The sequence below is a fragment of the Pangasianodon hypophthalmus genome, chromosome 24 (assembly GCF_027358585.1).
Source record: "Pangasianodon hypophthalmus isolate fPanHyp1 chromosome 24, fPanHyp1.pri, whole genome shotgun sequence".
NCBI lineage: Eukaryota > Metazoa > Chordata > Actinopteri > Siluriformes > Pangasiidae > Pangasianodon > Pangasianodon hypophthalmus.
The window spans coordinates 17110092-17128877 of NC_069733.1; the positions used below are offsets into that span (position 1 = coordinate 17110092).

The 18786-nt window shown below is 39.2% G+C and overlaps 1 protein-coding gene across 1 annotated transcript in view; it reads right to left on the reverse strand.

Moving 5' to 3' along the window:
- Positions 1 to 18786, reverse strand: part of srrm4 (serine/arginine repetitive matrix 4) — a 72716-nt gene that overhangs the window by 9827 nt on the left and 44103 nt on the right. Inside the window, exons 3-8 of the mRNA XM_026931479.3 lie at positions 13078 to 13167; positions 9532 to 9609; positions 9355 to 9381; positions 8216 to 8266; positions 6427 to 6507; positions 3275 to 3392 (exon numbers count right to left, since the gene is read on the reverse strand). Of these exons, the coding sequence (XP_026787280.3) occupies positions 3275 to 3392; positions 6427 to 6507; positions 8216 to 8266; positions 9355 to 9381; positions 9532 to 9609; positions 13078 to 13167 (445 nt within the window). The remainder of the gene's footprint in view (positions 1 to 3274; positions 3393 to 6426; positions 6508 to 8215; positions 8267 to 9354; positions 9382 to 9531; positions 9610 to 13077; positions 13168 to 18786) is intronic.

Sequence of the window (18786 nt, forward strand, 5' to 3'; positions counted from 1 at the left end):
AAGAAAGCCCTGTTTAAAAGTTCTGTCTATTAAACGTCATATTTCATATAAATGTAATATATAATATAGAGACAGAGACAAAAACTTCCATCTAATCCAGTCTAACTAAATCAAAGCGTTGAGGAATTAAAGAGGACGTTTGGTTTGAGCTTAGGTCCCCTGCAGGAAGAGCTTTAAAGTCCACCAGCGTCCTACAGTAAGTCCCTAAATCTGCGGATAGCATCGACTTACCAATCCAGACTTCCTCCTTAAGTAGGTACGGTGTAAGAAAAAGGGAAGAGCGGGTAACGTAAGTGCATCGTTAGAGCGGGAAAATGCAAGAAAAAGACAAATAAGTCTCGTCTTCAAAACCCAAAGCCACTCTGTCTCACTGCTTCTTCTAACGCTTCAGTTTCTTCTGGTTTTTTTTTCAATTGTATCCCAAATGAAAATTTTAATAGATCAAATTTCAATACAGTGTTCGTATTAATATTATTATTACTATAGTAAAACACAATATACTACATTATTATAAAGAACATTTACAGAAAGAAACATGATCATCTACAAAGTTTTGATTATTTAAGTTTTTTCTACAGACCTCTGAGTGAGACGCGTCACTGTGACGCCAGCCGCACATCCTGGTTGCAAAAACATTGGGGAGGACTACAGTGATTTTTTTTACAAGCAGACCAGAATTTGTTTTCCAAAATGTCACTTTGTGCTGTTGGGAATCGGAAAAGTGTCCATAAACCTTTAGATTTTACCACGTGCTATCACAGCGGACACCTTTCCAAGCCAGCAGAAGACAGCTGTGGTTACAGGCTACTTATCTTGGCTAAGTAGCTAACTATCATATTAGTGACCTAACTATGAATTTAACAGTCTTAGCTTGCCAGTTAGCTAATTTGCCTAATTTATACTGCTTTAACAAACCTAAATAGCTCGCTTAAACTCTACATCAAGAAACTAGCTGGCTAGGGCTAGATAGCTAGGTCACGTTCTTACCGAGGCGTTGCCTATAATGGACATGTTTAGCTAGCTAACTTTGCTTAACCATGTTGAACATCAAGAGACTTTGATGTTCTTTAATTTCCTTTAATTGCCTTTAATTTCTCTCTAGTATAACATCTTTTATATATATATATATATATGTATATATATCCTAGACCACCACTTAGCATCACTTAGCCACTGACAGGAAGCACCAAGCCCTAAGAATCTTCTACAGTTACACCATGTGAAAGCGTTAGTTTAGCTGAGTTAGTAGGCTACTCGCGTTGTTTTGCAACCAGGTTGCGTGCACGTCTCTTTTCGTTTACAAACGCCAAATGGGTCTTTTGTGCATTGTAACTTCCTGAACTGCTCTTGAACAAAATTAAAACTTCAATAATTAAGAATATTTCTTCCATTTGTTAAAGAATATGAAAGGATATAACAAAAATCGAATACAATAAGTTCAATTACTTCACATTATTCTCCTTAACTTTCAAATAAAAGTTTCTTAACACACATTAATAATACACACATTTGTCTCAGCTTTTCTAAAAACAATCCCTCAATCATACTGGAGGATAATAACACCAAAGCCAAGTTATTATATAAAGTGTAATTTGAGAAATGAGTGTTTTTTGGTTTTTGTTTTTTTGTCAGTGTACGCACTGAGAGGGATGAAAGGTTAGATGAGAATTAGAGTGTGTGTAATTATTGGAGCTGGGAAACACTCGAAAGCCCACTCTGGTTTAAAAGTTAATTAATGCAAATCTCAAACGTGTGTGTGTGCGCGTGTGTGCGTGAGTGTGTGCACGTGTGTGTGCGTGCGTGTGAGTGTGTGTCCCTGCGTGTGTGTGTGTGTGTGTGTGTGTGTGTGTGCATGCCTGTGTGCGTGCGTGTGTGTGTGTGCCTGTGTGCGTGTGTGTGTGTGTGTGTGTGAGCTCTTCCCTCCTGAAAATTATCCTCAGTGAAGGGTTTAATGAAAGGTTGCTTTCTGTTCAGAACATCTGAAGCAACAGCAAATGTAACAAATACAGAACGGCAGATTTGTCGTTATGTTTAAATAACGAGAATCTACTACCGAAAAACCCCAAAAACTAATAGAACTATTATTAGAGCAAAGAAGATCAAATTATTATGTTGTTATAGCTATTATTTTTATTTTAATTTGTGTAATCAGTTGCAACAGTACACCAAGCATTCATTCATTTATCTTCAGTATGACCTACTTCAGTATTAACACTTCTGAGACAGAGATAGAGAGACAGAAAGTGAGAGAGAGAAATAGATAGAGAGAGACAGAAAGTGAGAGAGAGAGAGAAAAAAGAGAGACAAACAGTGAGAGAAAGAAATAGATAGAGAGAGACAGAAGTGGACAGAGATAGAGAGACAGACAGAAAGTGAGACAGAGAGAGAGGCAGAAAGTGAGAGAGAGAAAAAAGAGAGACAGAAAGTGAGACAGAGAGAGAGGCAGAAAGTGAGAGAGAGAAAAAAGAGACAGAAAGTGAGATAGAACTAGGCAGAGAGAGAGAAAAAGAAATAGACAGAGAGAGAGAGAGAAACAGACAAAGAGAGAGACAGAAAGAGAGAGATAGAAATAGGCAGAGAGAGAGAGAAACAGAAAGAGAGATAGAAATAGACAGAGAGAGAAATAGAGAGACAGAAAGAGAGATAGAAATAGACAGAGAGAGACAGAAAGTGAGAAAAGGACAGAAAATGATAGTGAGTGAGAAAAAGAGAGAAAAAGAGAGATAGAAATAGACACGTTCTGTCTCTCATTCTGTTCTTATTCTCTTGCAGATAATTTGAGTTCTTTCTAGAAAAAAACATTTGAAATAAATAAAATGATCTGCAAACAGAATAAAATAATTTCAAACTTGAACTGAGAAAAATATGTAGAAACATATTATGAGATTATTATATTATATTATAACATATTATAACATATTACTATAGTAAATGTTGACATTTCATAGAGTTTACAGTTTATTTGTGTTGCTCTGAATCTTAATTTCTTTTTTTAAATAATTCACACACTGTTATGTAAGAGACAGATAACACACACTGACCTCAGATCAGTATGAAACAGTGTGAAATTCCCCTCTCCTCTATCCTGAGAGTAATATTTCTCTGGTCTTTGTGTGTGTTAGGAGCAGCCGAGCTGTACTGACGTGTAAAATGGCATCGTCTCTTTCTTTTGTTCCCATTAAACAGCAAAAAGAAATCAATGTTTTCAGGTGGCCTTTAAGAGAGCAGCAGTGGGGTGCTATTAGCGCGCCGGGCGGCACTCTCACACACTTACTGTGCACTTGGAGGGGATTTTAGTGGCGAGCTTCACCGCTGAACACCATTCAAACCCTCCACGCTCTCCTGAACCATGGCTGCTGCGCTGAAAGCCTGATTTACTGCTGTCTTCACATCTACGCCACAAAATCATAAAATATTTACACGGCTACAGCAAAAATAATCACCATATACATTTATCGTGTATATTTACCATAGTGCAGCAGTAACAGAGGGAAAAAAATAAAACAAGACAACATTGAGGATGTTTGTGAACTAAAAAATGAATTCATATTCATTTAGTATTTATTAATTAATAGTTATTAGTAATAAATTCTTCGTACTTTTTAATTAAATTCAGACTGATTACCTTGTTAATTATTAGAGAGAATAGACATCTTTCTTAAAACTGATATTAAGGGAAGACCAAGTGGATTTAGTCTTTCTCTCTCTCTCCCTCCCTCTCTCTCTCTCTCTCCTACAGTATATCTCTGTAATGTTTCTGATATGGTTGTTGGTTTGATTTCACTTGATCAGGAGATGGACTTGGATCATATTTTGATCATAACTATCTTCTTAATGCTGTTAGCTTTTGGGTTTGGTAGTATTTTTGGTAGCTGTGTGCAGCATGATCAAAATTGGGTGTGGTCTGAGCCAGCAGATTGCAGTCACAAGAGGAATCAAAGACGTCCACTATCGTGTGAGTTGTACATTATAGCCACTGAACCGCAGCTGATCTATCTTTGCGGGGGCTAGCAGGCTTTCAGCTTCCAAGGATATCGCAGGGGCCAGGAGTTGTGCTCTCTGCATATGCAGATGATGTTTCAGATTTTATTAATAATGATGGGACATAAGAGTATGATCTGAGATTTATCAGAAGGCGTTTTTAGCTAAATCAACTGGGACAAAAGTCAAGCTTTTTGGGCAGGTAATGTTCACTTTTACCTGGGAACCTCAGGAAGCATTTCAGTGAAGTTCCTACAGGGGGGTGGTTTTGGTTGCTAGTACCTTGGTTGCCTCGACTCTCTGGCACAAACCTAATGTATTACAACCACCTGCGGGACTTAGACAAAGCAGGAAATACAAAGAGCATGGGTGATCTTTTTTGGTTGGGCTAACAGTGAGTATAATCAGCCGTATTATAGAAGGGGATCAAGGCCTTGCGGACGTCAGGTCCAGAATAATGACTTTTTCATTTACAAGCTGCTCGGAGACTGCTATACAACAAGTCTGTCGCTTGGGAACACACTGCAACTTCACTGTTAAGGAGAACGGGTGGAATGGGACTTGAATGGGACTTCTAAAGAAACCGCAACAGGCTGAGCTCTCGCACCTTTTTAGCAGTCAGTTTTGGAGGCATGGAAGGTTTTCTCCACTTTGTTGATACCTGGGTACTGGTCCTCCAGTATTTAGTTTTTAACACTCTTCTGTCATCAAAGTTTTTGTTGTTGGCCAACTTGCATCCACGTCTTTTGATCACGAGGAACACAAAGAGAAGTGAAGAAGCCTTTACTTTTAATACATATACACTCACATCCACTTTTTCAGGAACACCTGTACACCTGCACATTCTTGCAGTTATCTAATCAGCCAGTCATGTGGGAGCATGATTGTCACACCATTCTGTGTAAACTCTAGAGACTGGTGTGTGTGAAAATCCCAGGAGATCAGCTGTTTCTGAAATACTCAAACCAGCCCATCTGGCACCAACAACTATGCCACAGTTAAAGTCACAGAGATCACACTTTTTCTTCATTCTGATGTTTGATGTGAACAATAACTGAAGCTCTTGACCTGTATCTGCATGAGTTTATGCACTGTGCTGCTGCCAAATGATTGGCTGAATGGATAACTGCATAAATGAGCAGGTGTACAGGTGCTCCTGTTAAAGTGAAACGGTGAGTGTACATTATGGTACGGTGAAATTCTTTTCTTCAGGGCACAGGGTCAGCCATGATACAGAGAGGGTTAAGGGCCTTGCTCACGGGCCCAACCTTCTGATCTGTAACCCAGAGCCTTAACCATTGAGCCACCACTTCTAAAGCTGGGCCATCTTGTTAAAACTGGTATGTCGGCTGTGGGTGAAAGGAACGGGATCAGGTCAGGGCATCTTTTAAACCAGATCGTAGTGAGGACATGAGGCTTACTGCTGGCTGACCATCAAGCTTTCTTAAAGGACCTGTGCACAATGGACAGATGGACATCCTCATGACATTCCTGCACTGAGTGTCACTGCTGCTGAGCGGAATCTCCTGCTTTACTACTCCTGAACTGGGGCTTTTAAATCAATTTGGGAAAAGAGCTCTCTGAATAACCTATGTGAAGGTCTGCCATGTACATCTCCTGAAGGGAGTTCCATCAAGTAGGTGGCTTGTATTTTTTGGCACTGACTCTTCCCCTAAAGGCTGCTGGTGGTCCCTGTATAAGTGCTCCCTGTATATTTGACATACGGACAGCTGACCTCCATTGGAGGATAATACATGGGGCAATAACCACAAACAGACATCGGGTGCACCTCGATCCCACTGCTGGGGTAGGCTGTCCTTTTTGTCTGGAAATTGTGTCCTAGTTTTATCTTTTTGCACAATGCACAGTACAATTACAATTCATCTTCAGGTGAGGTCTTCTCCCTCCCAGTGTTTATCTTTGGGCCAAAGTATACAGGAAAGAGAAAAAGTGTTTTGGGCTTGCTGAATTTCTTATCTGGAAAAGCAAAGTTAGCTATATGGAAAACTAGGAAGAACCAAATGTCAGGGCAGGGAACAGTGGATGTAATAGCCATGTTCAGGGGTTTAGTGGTGGCACGGCTCTGAGTTGAACACACATGCTATGCTTTGGTGGAGAAGCTGCAGGAGTTTATGGGTACATGGGGGATAAATGGACTGCTGTGTTTGGTCGATGAAGAAAATGATGACTTGCTTTTCTAAAAGTGTGCCATTTTTTAGTTTATTAGGAAAGTTTTTTCTTTCCTTTTTAAAATGGAATTGATTTGTTTTCCTTCTTGTTCTTCTTTATAATTTTACAATGTAAGAATCAGTGGTTTCACTTTTTCATTGATATTTGACTGACCCAGTAAAAGGGGGTATTAAATAAATAAATAAAAATCTCTCTCTTTCTTTCTTTCTTTCTTTCTCTCTCTCTCTCTCTCTCTCTGTCTTTCGGTGTGTGTACCTGCTCTCAGTGCTGGAGGATCTCCAGTCAGAACTGTCTGCTCTCCGTGATCGGCGTCTGTGATGAGAGTCGCTATGGCATCTGAAACACACACACACACACACACACACACACACAGTACAGTGAAGAGAAGTGAGAGTTGGAGACAGAGGGAATAAAAAGAAGAGTGAGATAGAGGAACAAAAGATAAAGACAAGAGAGAAGGGACAGAGATAAAGGGATACAGAGTGTTGGGGAGAGACAAAAACAAAAAAAGGACAGGACAAAGTAAGACAGAAAGCAAGAGATACACAGAATGAAAGAGGAAAGAGGGAGAAGGAAATAGCGCCAAGGGACAGAGAGAGGAGGGAGCAGTGAAATATTTGCTGATATTTAACAGAACAGAGGTCTAAAATGAATTACAATGATATACGCACTAATCCCCACAGCCATGCTCCAAAATCTAGTTTAAACCTGCCTGTAAGAGTGGGGTGTGATGGTCAGGTGCACACAGACTTTTGTTCATATAGTGTAGCTGGTTCTATTTTCCAAAATCTAAACAAACCAGTCATTTATAGCACCGTGACTCTGACCAGGATAATACAGTTACTAATAATGAAGAAATGCATGTGATAGATGTGTTGACCTGTACGTTCACATGTTAATGAACATAAACACCCATTAAGGCACTTCAGTATGTTTTCTTGTATGTAGCGGCACCCTATAGGGTACTTCATCATGTTTTTTCAAATGAAGGGCAGCCATTAGGGTACTTCATCACGTTTTATCTACATTACTGGCACCCTTTAGGGCACTTTCGCTGCATCTTTTTCGATCTAGGGTGCGACAGTGGGGGTGGTGCTGGGTTGGCAATTGCCCCTGAGTCTGCCAGAGATGGCCCAGGGAGTAGACTGTAACTGTATCAGAGCTGCTCTTTCACTCTCACAACAGCACATTTACTCTCTCAGACTCAAGACCACTGATACCCGGGGCATGATTTTACCTCTTTAAATAGCAAATTGCCATTGCAACATGAAAACAGACATGTGAGTTGAGTTTTACTGAATGTAACATGTATAGAGCTGTGAGAGTGAAATGACTTACAGAGTGACTTTAAATCAGAGCTGTTGAACAAAGACAGTCAAAAAAAAAAGTGGTGAAAATAATTTCATTTAGTGAGTGAATTGAGGAAACAGGACAATTCTCATCAAGCAGACTATGCAGGTCTCACACACACATACACACACACACACTGTCTCTTTATGTCTATATTTCTTTCTGTCTCTCTCTATGTCCTTTTCTACCTTGCTCTCTCTCTCACTCTCTTTATCTCTCTCTCTTTCTGTCTCTCTCAGTCTCTCACTTTCTTTTTCTATTTCTCTCTCTCTGACTCTATCTCTCTGTCCTTCACTTTCTCTTTCTTTGTCTCTGTCTCTTTTAATCTTTCTTGCTTTCTCTTTGTCTCTCTCTGTCTCTCTCACTCTCTCCCTCCATTCATCTCTGTATCACTTTTTTCTCTCTCTGTGCGAGTGCTCACACACACATATCCTGAACCTGGGGAAGGTCAGAAATACATGATGATCCCAGCATAAAGATACCGTGAAACTGCAGTGTGTGTGAGTGTGTACCTGTGTGTTTGTGTGTGTGTATGTGTGTATGGTTGTATTATAATAACACAACACTAGTCATGTGCTGATAAAGTTATCCAACACTAAAAGAACGATAAGCACCTGAATAGTAAATTTCCGTACTATCAGTTCTCAGGGTTAAACCCAACATGATTTTCAAATCATGAATCTGTGCGACCAACCTCTTTTTATGTTTTCTTTCTTCCTTCCGTTTGCGTCTGGTGCTTGAGGAGCTGTATGATGAAAAGCACATTATTGACAGAGAATTATAAAACACTCAGCACTGCTTATTACTGATTAATTAAATCCATTTCCCTGGATTTCAGTAAAAACACTTTCTCACCTATCTGTCTGTTTACCTAGTCTCAATCAGAGTGAAATTTTCTATAAAAAAATGCTAGAGGCGTGTGAACCTTCCTGCAGTTAGTGTTCTCACTTTAATCGAACCACACTCGGGTTTGTTTGGAAGTTGACCGAGTCGAGCTCTCTTCCCCTGAGACTTGCTGTTTCGGTTCACAAAGTCTCAAATGTATTTGCTATATTCTCACTTGTACAAATCGCGCATCAAGGGGATAAAAACATACCAGACTCCGACTTAAATACACTAAATACTGCCTATGGAAAGGCCCTTATTTACTTAAGTTGTGTGAGTAAAAACATGTACAAACTAAAAAAAAAAAAAAAAGTGAGCTGATTTATTAACAGCCTCTATACAGGATTGCGTCCTACACATTTTGCCTGAAACCCAGTTTGAGTAATGAATAAGACTGAAGGGCAGGTATTAAATTTTGAAAGTTGGTTTTTGCCATTTACTAAGTGTTAATAAACAGAAAGTTTTACTAAATCATGTTTGATTTAACTCATGTTTTGGTTTCATTCGAACAGAAAACGTTTCATTCACATTGACTTTATAAACAGACATTCACTCGTCTTTACTCTCATTTATTTAAGGTCCAGATTCTATTGAAAACAGTTTTGCAACATATCTCATTGCCATTAGAAATGACGCCCAGCATCGGTGTCTGGCCGATGCAAGCAAAAAAAAAAAAATGCTGGATTAGATATTGCAGAAAACATATCCGATGTCAAATAGCAACGACTGGAATTGGATTTGGAAAATCCACACACACATATCAGTACCTGTTAATAGTAATCTTACTAAATACGGACCTCAGTGTACTATATTAGCTCTCAGTTATATTCTGCATGCAGGGAGCTGAACATTACAGGCGTATTAATCCAAAGGAAATTTCCATCTTTTAAGGTTTATTTATTATCATGGTTTCTGCTTTACTTAAATGAAACACGAACACAGTCATACCTGTGTCTTCTCTTCTTGGAGGCAGCCCTGTGAGTGTGTGAGAGAGAGAGAGAGAGAGAGAGAGAGTGTTCACTTCATTAGCAGTGTGTGTTAAAAAAAGGTGTGTAAATTAGTGAGACTGTGGAAGTGATTGCTAAGTGATTAGCAAACAGCCATGAAAGCCATCTGACACATTACCTGTGTTGCTTCCTCTTCTTCGAGCTCTTCTTCTTCTTCTTTTTCTTGCGGAGTGGTGACGGACTGGAGGAGTGACACCTGCAGATTAACAGCTTCCTGTCAGACTCTCACATTCCATTTATTTCATTTATCAGAGTGAATATTAAGGTGTTATAATAAATGTATTAATAAAATGGATAATGGTGTACCAATCATTACATTCATTTGGGGTAATAACAGACCGGTATTCATGTGCAATCTTCCTCAATATATTCTCTCTATACAGTATTCTGCTGTAACATCCAGCCCTGACTCTGCCCCACCAGACCACCAGAGGGCGCTCTCACCTGAATTCTGAACTTCTTCTTTTTTGTCCCTTCAATTTCCTGTTCCAGCACTACATAAAGCACATTGACGCTAAGACTTTCCGAGGTCTTGGAGTTTGTCTAGTCTTTCTAAACCTGAACCTTGCTCTTCGGATAGCTACTCTGTGGATTCGACCTTTTGCCTTGCCCCTTTGTTTTGATGCCGCATTGCTGATTTATAGATATTGTATTTTGGATAGACTTTTTCCCCTGATTATCGACTCTGCCTGTTCTGACCCTGATATTCTTTTAATAAACCTCATGTACATGGATCCTTATAACCTGCCCCTGAGTCCTCCATTACATCTAGTTTTATATTTATTTGAATCTTTAGCTTCTTCTCATTTGTCTATTTCTTGCTTCTAATCTACATCATATTGCAATTGTTGAAATATTTCACCGATAAAATAAAATCTGCTTCATGATTTCGTATTTCCTACAATTTAAAAGGAGGTGGTCTAGAGGGTTTTTTTTCACAGTTTCTCCCAATCATAAATTCTCCCAAGCTAACTCTCAAAGTTTTCAAACTGCTGCTCGTGCTGCGTCACAGACGGAAAGCGCTATCCGCCCTCTTCCGCATACATGAGCTCACAGACGCCCATGATTGGCTAGCTTCACTGCGACTGGCAATTTTGCTCTCTTTGGACCATGGATGGCTGTGGAATCATCAGGATTCAAACTCATGATCTACTGATGATATCGTTAATTTTTTTCTGTTGCAAAACGATTTATAAAAAAAAATTTTGTCCCGAAAGCACCTTTCAGAAAAGTCTGGAAACCTTTCAACCATGAAGTGCACACATATAATTTCAATAATCTCAATGAGCTATCTATAAAATCAAATTAAACACCTGCATAGCACATTCTACGTATGCTCTGAACATGGCGTAGTGGTGTAACTCAGAATCTAACAGAAGAAAGAAAAAACGGGGGTCTAGCTAGCATTTAACATTTCAGACGTTTCAGTAAATCAGACCCAGAAACAAGCGTCACGTGTAACGTAAAACAGTACACGATATAACGTGTTAGTGTGACTTGTTATAGTGCATTATGACATTTATGAAACGCGTATAGGCTTATTAATCACTTTAATCAGAAATGAATTTGAGATGAGATGATACACTCCATTTCCTCCTCACACTCACTGGCTACACGTTGATTAATCAGATGAATTATAAAGCTTTATTACACTCATCAGTGCTCACTTCATACCTGTGTGTGTAACAGGATGGGATTATTCTACCCGTTCTCCCCGTGGGGTGCAGTGGTACAGTCCAATCTAGAGCGCATTAGCAGGTAGAACAGCACTGAGGCATTACAGTGTAATGAATGCGAGATATTATACTGCCTTAATAAAGTGGATTATGATGTAGCACTTATTTAGTGCTGGTGGATTTATAATGCATTACAGATATTAGTGTAATGAAGAGCTGTATATTATCACTCTGACCTTTTTACTCCCAATCAGCACTCTCTCTCTCTCTATCTCACTCTCTCTGTCACTCCTTTCTCTCTCTGTCTTTTTCTCTCTTTCCCTAAGTCTTGCTCACTCTCTTTCAGTCTCTCTTGCTCTCTCTCTCTCACACACACTCTCTGTCTTGCCTTCTGTCTTTTTCTCTTTCTTTCCCTGAAAGTCTCACTCACCCTCTTTCAGTCTCTCTCTCTCTCTCTCTCTCTCTCTCTTGCTCTTTCCCTGATGCTATCTCTGTCTGTCTTTTAGTATATATCCCTCTCTCTCTCTTCATTTCTTTCTCTTTTTTCTTCCTGAAGAATGAAGATGATCTGAAAAAGTATGTTTGAATTATCATGAGATAAATCAATAAAGGGCTTTTTTAAATAAAATCTCTCTCTCTCTCTCTCTCTCACTCACATGTCTCACATGTTCTGCGTCTGTCTCTCACACTCTTACTTTCTGTCTATTTCTCTTTCAGTCTTTCAGTTTCACTCTGCCCTGTTTTGGCCCTCTTTCACTTTCTTTTCTTTCTTTCTTTCTTTCTTTCTTGAAAGATATTGATAACACTACAAATGAAATCAAATTAAACTATAAAATTGCCACAGCAGAAAACCCAAATCCGACAGCTCAGTGTGAAATGTATGGAGTGAGAGTGTAAATGTTTCAGTCTCAGTGTGATTAGAGAAGGTAAAGTTTCACTTTTTACCACCGCACAGTAAAGCTATAAAAGCAGCTGATTTGTCTTAAATTTGTCTTAAAGAATTTGTCTTAAAAACATTGCTCACTGCTAAACTGCAGCACATTAAGCCATAGTGTTGAAGAAAATGGCCATTTAATTCTTCTTCTTTTTTTTTTAATTTTCATTAATTCATAATTCTTGGATTTAGGCATTAGAGCAGCACAAAGCTTAAATTCTACACTTTACTGAACAAGTGTAGTGTGTCAATGTGTGTATGAGATAAAATAAAGCTCGTTTAAGGTTAAAGTGTGTGTGTGTGTGTGTGTTTGTGTGTGTATGCGTGATCGTTCTTGTAAAAGGGCACATTGATTAACAGCAGTGTGTTTCGCTTCCAGAGAACGTTGTGCAGTTAAACACACATCCAGCAGAAACACAGTGTTGTACATCTTTCACTCTCTCACTGTCTTTTTCACTCTCTCTCTCTGTTTCATTTTCTCTTTTACTGTATCTTTCACTCTCTTTCACTTTCTCTTTTACTCTCTCTTTCAGTCTTTCACTGTCTTTTACTTTCTCTCAGTCTCTTTTTCTCTATCCCTCTCTTTCTCTCTCTCAGTCTCTCTCTCTTTCAGACACACTCTCTTTTTCTATCTCTCTTTCACTCACTCTCAGGCTCTTTTTTTACCAATCTCTTTATCTCTCTTGGTCTCTCTTTGTCTTTCAGGCTCTCTCTCATTCCTTCTCTTTCTCTTTCAATCACTTTCTTTCTTTCTTTCTTTCTTTCTTCCTTTTCTATTTTGTTCTGTTTCTTCTCACCTTCAATGCTTGTCTGTCTTTCTTTCTCTATGTCTCTCTCTTTCAGTCTCTCTATTACTCTTTCTCTCTCTTTCTTCTTCTCTTACTCTTTCTCTTTTTGCTGCATTTCTGTCTTTCTTTCTCTCTATTACCCTATCTCTCCCTCTCCATCTGTCTTTCTCTTTTTCTCTCTCTCTCTCTCTTTCTTTTTCTTTCTTTCTCTCTCTGTTTTCCTTCCTTCCTTCCTCCCCCCTCGATGTTTTGTTTGTTTTACTGACCTTTCTCTCCTCCTCTTCCTCACTGACTTTTTCTTCTTCTTTTTCCCTTTGGCCACTGGCCTTGGGGAAAAGTCTGCATCGAGCGACACACTGCAACAGACAGAGAAAAAGAAAGATTAAATGCTGACAGATGACAGAAACTATTGTCATGTGTATCCAATAACACATGATCTGGCAGAGATTTAGTCAAATTAGACACAGCACATGGAGAAGTGGACTGAGTCAATAGTCTCGCAAGAGCATGGGGGATTGTGGAAAGGGGGCGGGGCTTCCACACGCTGTCGGTTAACATTAGAGGGTCCAAAACACCTGCGTACATCATTTTAAGTTTATATGTCAATTGGCTCATCTTCCATTTGAAGATCTGATTAAACGTCACATCGTTTATGTGGCAGTGTAATATCGTATAGAGACGATTAAATCGTTATAATTGCACAAGCCTAAATGCAATAAATATAATGAATAAAGCAATACTCAGCTGAAAGAGAGCATTATTATAGCCTTTAGTAAGTATCCAACCAGGTCAGTCTATAACGTTCCTAAAATAACATTCCTCCAGTGTAAAAAGTGAAGTGCATAAACTTGACCTGATTGTACAGAAACAAACCTTGGAAAACAAATAGACGCACAACAACACTGTACTGTATGTGACATATCTGTGGTGGAATAAATGGACAGAGCACACGCAGGATGGAGAGACAGAGAAACGGCGTTTCCCTCAGTGCCTCTGCACAACTGATAATGTTTCACAGAAGGACGCTGTTCCTGACAGATGATGAATTACTGAAATGTTAAAGGGTTTAGCTTCGAGCTATGGTTCTGATGGATTCCATACTAACACTGATAGTGAGACGTTACAGAGGAGTGTCTGAGAATGACAATGAATAAAAAAAATAGGAAGTAGATTAAAATAGGAAACACAAGAAACTTGAGTTTGTTGACTGAGAGTCCCTGGAGCAAAAGTGTATCTAACGTCAGCACAAAAGGAACATGAGGTTTGAGACGGTGTACAAAGATATTGCATTACAAAGAGTCACTAAAGCACAGAGCGGACAACACGAGTAGCTAATTAGCTAATTGGCAGTTCACTAATTAGCACTGATAGAGGACACAGTTATTTGAATGGTATTTGTGAACCATTTCATTGGAATAAAGTAAACAATTGAGGAAACAAATTTTGCTAGGTGGACAAATCATGAACGTCAGCATTAATACACCATAAGTAACGTGTGCAGCTAATATTTGTATTAATTGCTGTGATTTAAATAATAAGACAAATAAGCAACAATCAACAAGAAGCCAAGGGTAACTCCCAGCAGGATGCTTCCACCACCATGCTTCACAGTGGAAATGATGTTCGCAAAGTGATGAGCAGTGCTGGGTTTCTACCAAACGTTGCTCTTTGTGCCAAGGCCAAAAAAATGTTGTTTTGGTCTCATCAAACTAGAAAATGTGTTCCACATGTTTGCTGAGTCTCCTTTTGCCTTACCACTCTTCCATAAAACCCCGATTTGTGGAGAATCTGGACTATTGTCGTCCTGTGAACATAATAAAATATTACTCCTAACCTATAAAGCATTAAACGGTCTCGCTCCGCAGTATTTAAGCGATATGTTAGTACCTTACGTTCCGCCGCGCCTACTTCGCTCTAAGGATGCAGGCTGTCTATCAGTACCACGCGTTGCCAAAACCACGGCAGGGGGCAGAGCTTTCTCTTACCAAGCCCCAAAATTATGGAATAGTCTCCCAGTTAATGTACGTGAAGCAGACACGGTCTCAGTGTTTAAGTCGAGGTTGAAGACTTATTTATTTAACCTAGCATTTAGCGACTAGTGTTTTTATCAAAGGAGTAGATCTGGGGGACTTGTGGATGTTGAGTTTTATCTCCACACGGTGACTGTGAGTGTACCTAACCACTTTCCTTCTCCTTCTGCCGAGCTACACTCCTGAGCTGCCGGTGATCCAGACCTCCCCCCCTTCACTCTGGACCTGTCCACCGGCAATGCTTCATACTGCCACGAAAACGCTTCAGCTGTTTTCCATGGACTACACCAACACACATTGTGCTCACACACACGCACACTACAGTGTAAACCCATATGAGGATGGGTTCTCTGTTGAGCCTGGTTCCTCTCAAGGTTTCTTCCTATCACCATCTCAGGGAGTTTTTCCTTGCCACCGTCGCCCTGCTTGCTCATCAGAGACGGCACACACACACACTTCACTTTACTTTTGTTTGTGTAAAGCTGCTTTGAGACAATGACCTTTGTAAAAAGCGCTATACAAATAAAAATGAATTGAATTGAATTGAATCTTCTCCCAGCTCAGTTGTGGATCTCTCCAGCACCTTCTGGGTTACCCTTGGCATCTTGGTTGCTTCTCTGACTCTGATCCTTACTTGTCTTATTCTTTGCATTTTGCATTTGTAAAGGGCTCTGTACTTTTCCAGGACTTTGGATATGTTTTGATCACTCCTTGGTTTTCATGACGCTATTTGTTTAGTTAACAAACTCTGTTTGTTGTATAGAGATGTGTTTACATATATGGGGATCACATGACACTTTAATGAGAGAACTGATTCAGGGGTTTTGCAGGATTTTGCAGTGTAACTGCAGTGTAAAAGTTGCAATCACAACTTTGTGGGGTTGGGGGGAGGGAGATGTTGGTTGATGGGGGGGAATACTTATGCAACACACTGTGTAAATGAAAATGAAACAGTGACTATCAATAAGTCTGGCTTGTTCTTCACAGTCTAGTAAAACCATGAAGTCGGTATGAATTCTCATATTTGGGACAGGGCCGAGGTGTTTTGGAAGATGGAACTCGTTATATAGGTGGTGCTAATGAGTTCTGGGTGAAAGTAATAATTAGGAGTTGTGATGAGATGGATCAGTGTTTGTGGTGCAGTGAAGTGAGAGAGAGAGAGAGAGAGAGAAAGAAAGAGAGACAGGCGGCTTTTGCATTAGTGGAGCTGTCTCACTTTAGATGCTGATTAGAGACACAGCAAGTGTCATTTCTGCTTAATTAGAAAGCGTTGTCATTCATTACACCATTTGTGTTATGACACACACACACACACAGACACAGACACACTCTTGTTTAGGGTAGAGATGCACATTTACATTTTCTTATCTGTAGCATTTGTATGGAAAGTCACAAACTTTCCCATTTATCATCATCTTCTAATCATTACACATAAGTAGAGAGATTTCAGTAAAGCGGCACTAAAAGCTTTCTGCACTTACCATCTTGTGCTTTTCTTGTAAACACAATATGTCTATATTTGCAAGATTTCTGCTAATGCACTTACCACACACTGCGATTATTTCAAATCAGCGCCGATCCTTCCATCAGGCCGTATAAGCAACCACTCAGCACTCTGTGTGATGTGTGTTGTTCTTTTTTCCTTTCAATAATTATTATTATCGAGTGTTAGGAAATGGTTTCCTATAATTACGTAACCGTGTTGATCAGTGTGCGGCATGTCTCAAATGCACATACAGAAAAATATCCGAAGATTATTCCAAAACAGATTAGAAAAACACACTCCGTGTCATGCCTCATCGGAAGATAATCAATGATAGGTCAGAAGTTTCTGTTACCAATCCGAAGTTGATTCTTTTCCTAAAACAAATGTTTTATTCCTCTTATACCATAGCTAGTTGGCAATGATTACAATTTTTAATTAATTGTGGGGTTTTTTTTTATCTGTTTATAGTTACATTTAATATTCGGCTTTTTTCTCTCTCTTATAGTTAATAAGATATAAAATCGCAGCTTGTCATGTTACTGAGAAACGGCAAATCGTAAACTGCTCTGTCCTGAAGATGTCAGAAAACTGATACAAAGCGCTGACACTGGAGACTCCTTCCATCACTGTTAAATAAACGTCTCCCTATGTGAGGCGCGTCTGCCGCGTGAACGAACTGTTACTATAGAAACGATAACGTATTAGAACAAGCGCATTAACATAAACCTGTTATCTACATTATTGTCAAAGCTGCTATTATAGAAAATTAATCAACAGCTTCTGACCAATCAGATTACTTAACAGCGCTGTGGCATGGAAATGGACGTACACCTCTTTTTCGTCAGTCAGTAATGTTATTCAGGCTTGTTCAGAGCTTCATCAGTAGGATTACACACAGATAAAACGAATAAACTGCACTTAAATGTAGCTATTGATTTACAACACCAAATATCACAGCACTGCATGTGTGTGTGTGTATGTGTGTGCGTGTGTTTTTTTTTTTTTTTTGCGTTTACACCTTCTTCAACCTTTAGAAGCTTTCCTCTCCCATCACTCCTCTCAGGCTCTACGACCTTGAGGGCACGTGGGTGATAAACGACTGTGGAGACTCGTGAAGGTTATGGAGCTAAAATCCTGTCAGGATTGATGATAGATGTCTAGCGGAGAGACTTAAGCCGCTGTTAGGTGCATGACGCTGTCACGCTTTAAATCTCAAGGATGTGACCCGCTGACCTTCTGTAAAACAATATGAAGCCTGTTTATCACCAGCACAGTGAGGCTTTTATTTGCCGGCTTGTCTTGTGCGAGATATAAAATTGCCTGTCCATCAGTGTCATATCCGTTAGAAATGAGGAAGAATACTCTACCAAGAGCTGCTTTTGTTTAATCACAGCACAATTTTATTAAATTAGGTTTCTGAAACAATCCTCACCTCCACAAGTCCAGTTCAGTGAGTTCTTATTGGCTGAAAACTCACAGCGTTAATCATTAATAGAAAACAATTTAACATTGTGTGTTAGGACTTTTAAATGACATTTAAATGCACTGAAATGACATCATGGTGTCACTACAATTTTAAAAATAAAGTGAATTAGGGATTGCGTAGAGTAGCTGGCTATAACATTCACCAGTCGCCGCTTTATAGGAGGATTTTCTCGCACAGCTCACACTGGATCTGTCTCAGTGTGACATAATGCATGCCTAAATAATAAGGAAAAGAGGTAACACTTTACAATATTTACAGCGTTATCTACCATCCTACCATGTGCCATAACTAATGATACCAAAAGTAACACTAATGAATAAAACACATGGGGGCATGCTGTTTAGGAAAATCATCAACGACAGGGTGGTGTGATGAAATCCTGAAGACTTTCCTGACAGCTTTACCTCTGACTGTTACAAGGTGCTGATACGGGAGACTCCTTCCATAAATTTTAAATAAACAACTCCTCACAGAAAGCATGTTTTGTCTTCATTAAATAACATGTTAATATAAAACTGTGATTTGTTAGAGAAAATTAATCATCACCTTCTAACCAATCAGAAACCAGGATTCTGCAGCGCTTTGGCATAAAGTTAAATAATGGAGGTTTATTTAAATGTTAAATAAATAAATAAATAAATAAATACACCTGCATTAACTAACCAGGATTAAAAGGTCCACACAGATTAGTTTAATGGCAACAAAATAGCATAAAAGACTTCAAAGTTTTAGACTCATGTAATTTGTAAGATATAAAGTGTGTATGCTGAGACGACTTTAATGACTTTTGAAGCGTGACTGGCTGCAGATGAATCTCTCTTTTACACTGAGTGACAAAACTGAGCACGAGCACGTGCTGTAATTTCATTTCTTAAGAACTTTGAGATAAATGTTTTAGAAAAAAAAAATTCAACCCCGCTGCTGCTTTGAACCTATCGCAGGGATTACGCCGAGCCTGAATCGATTACCTACT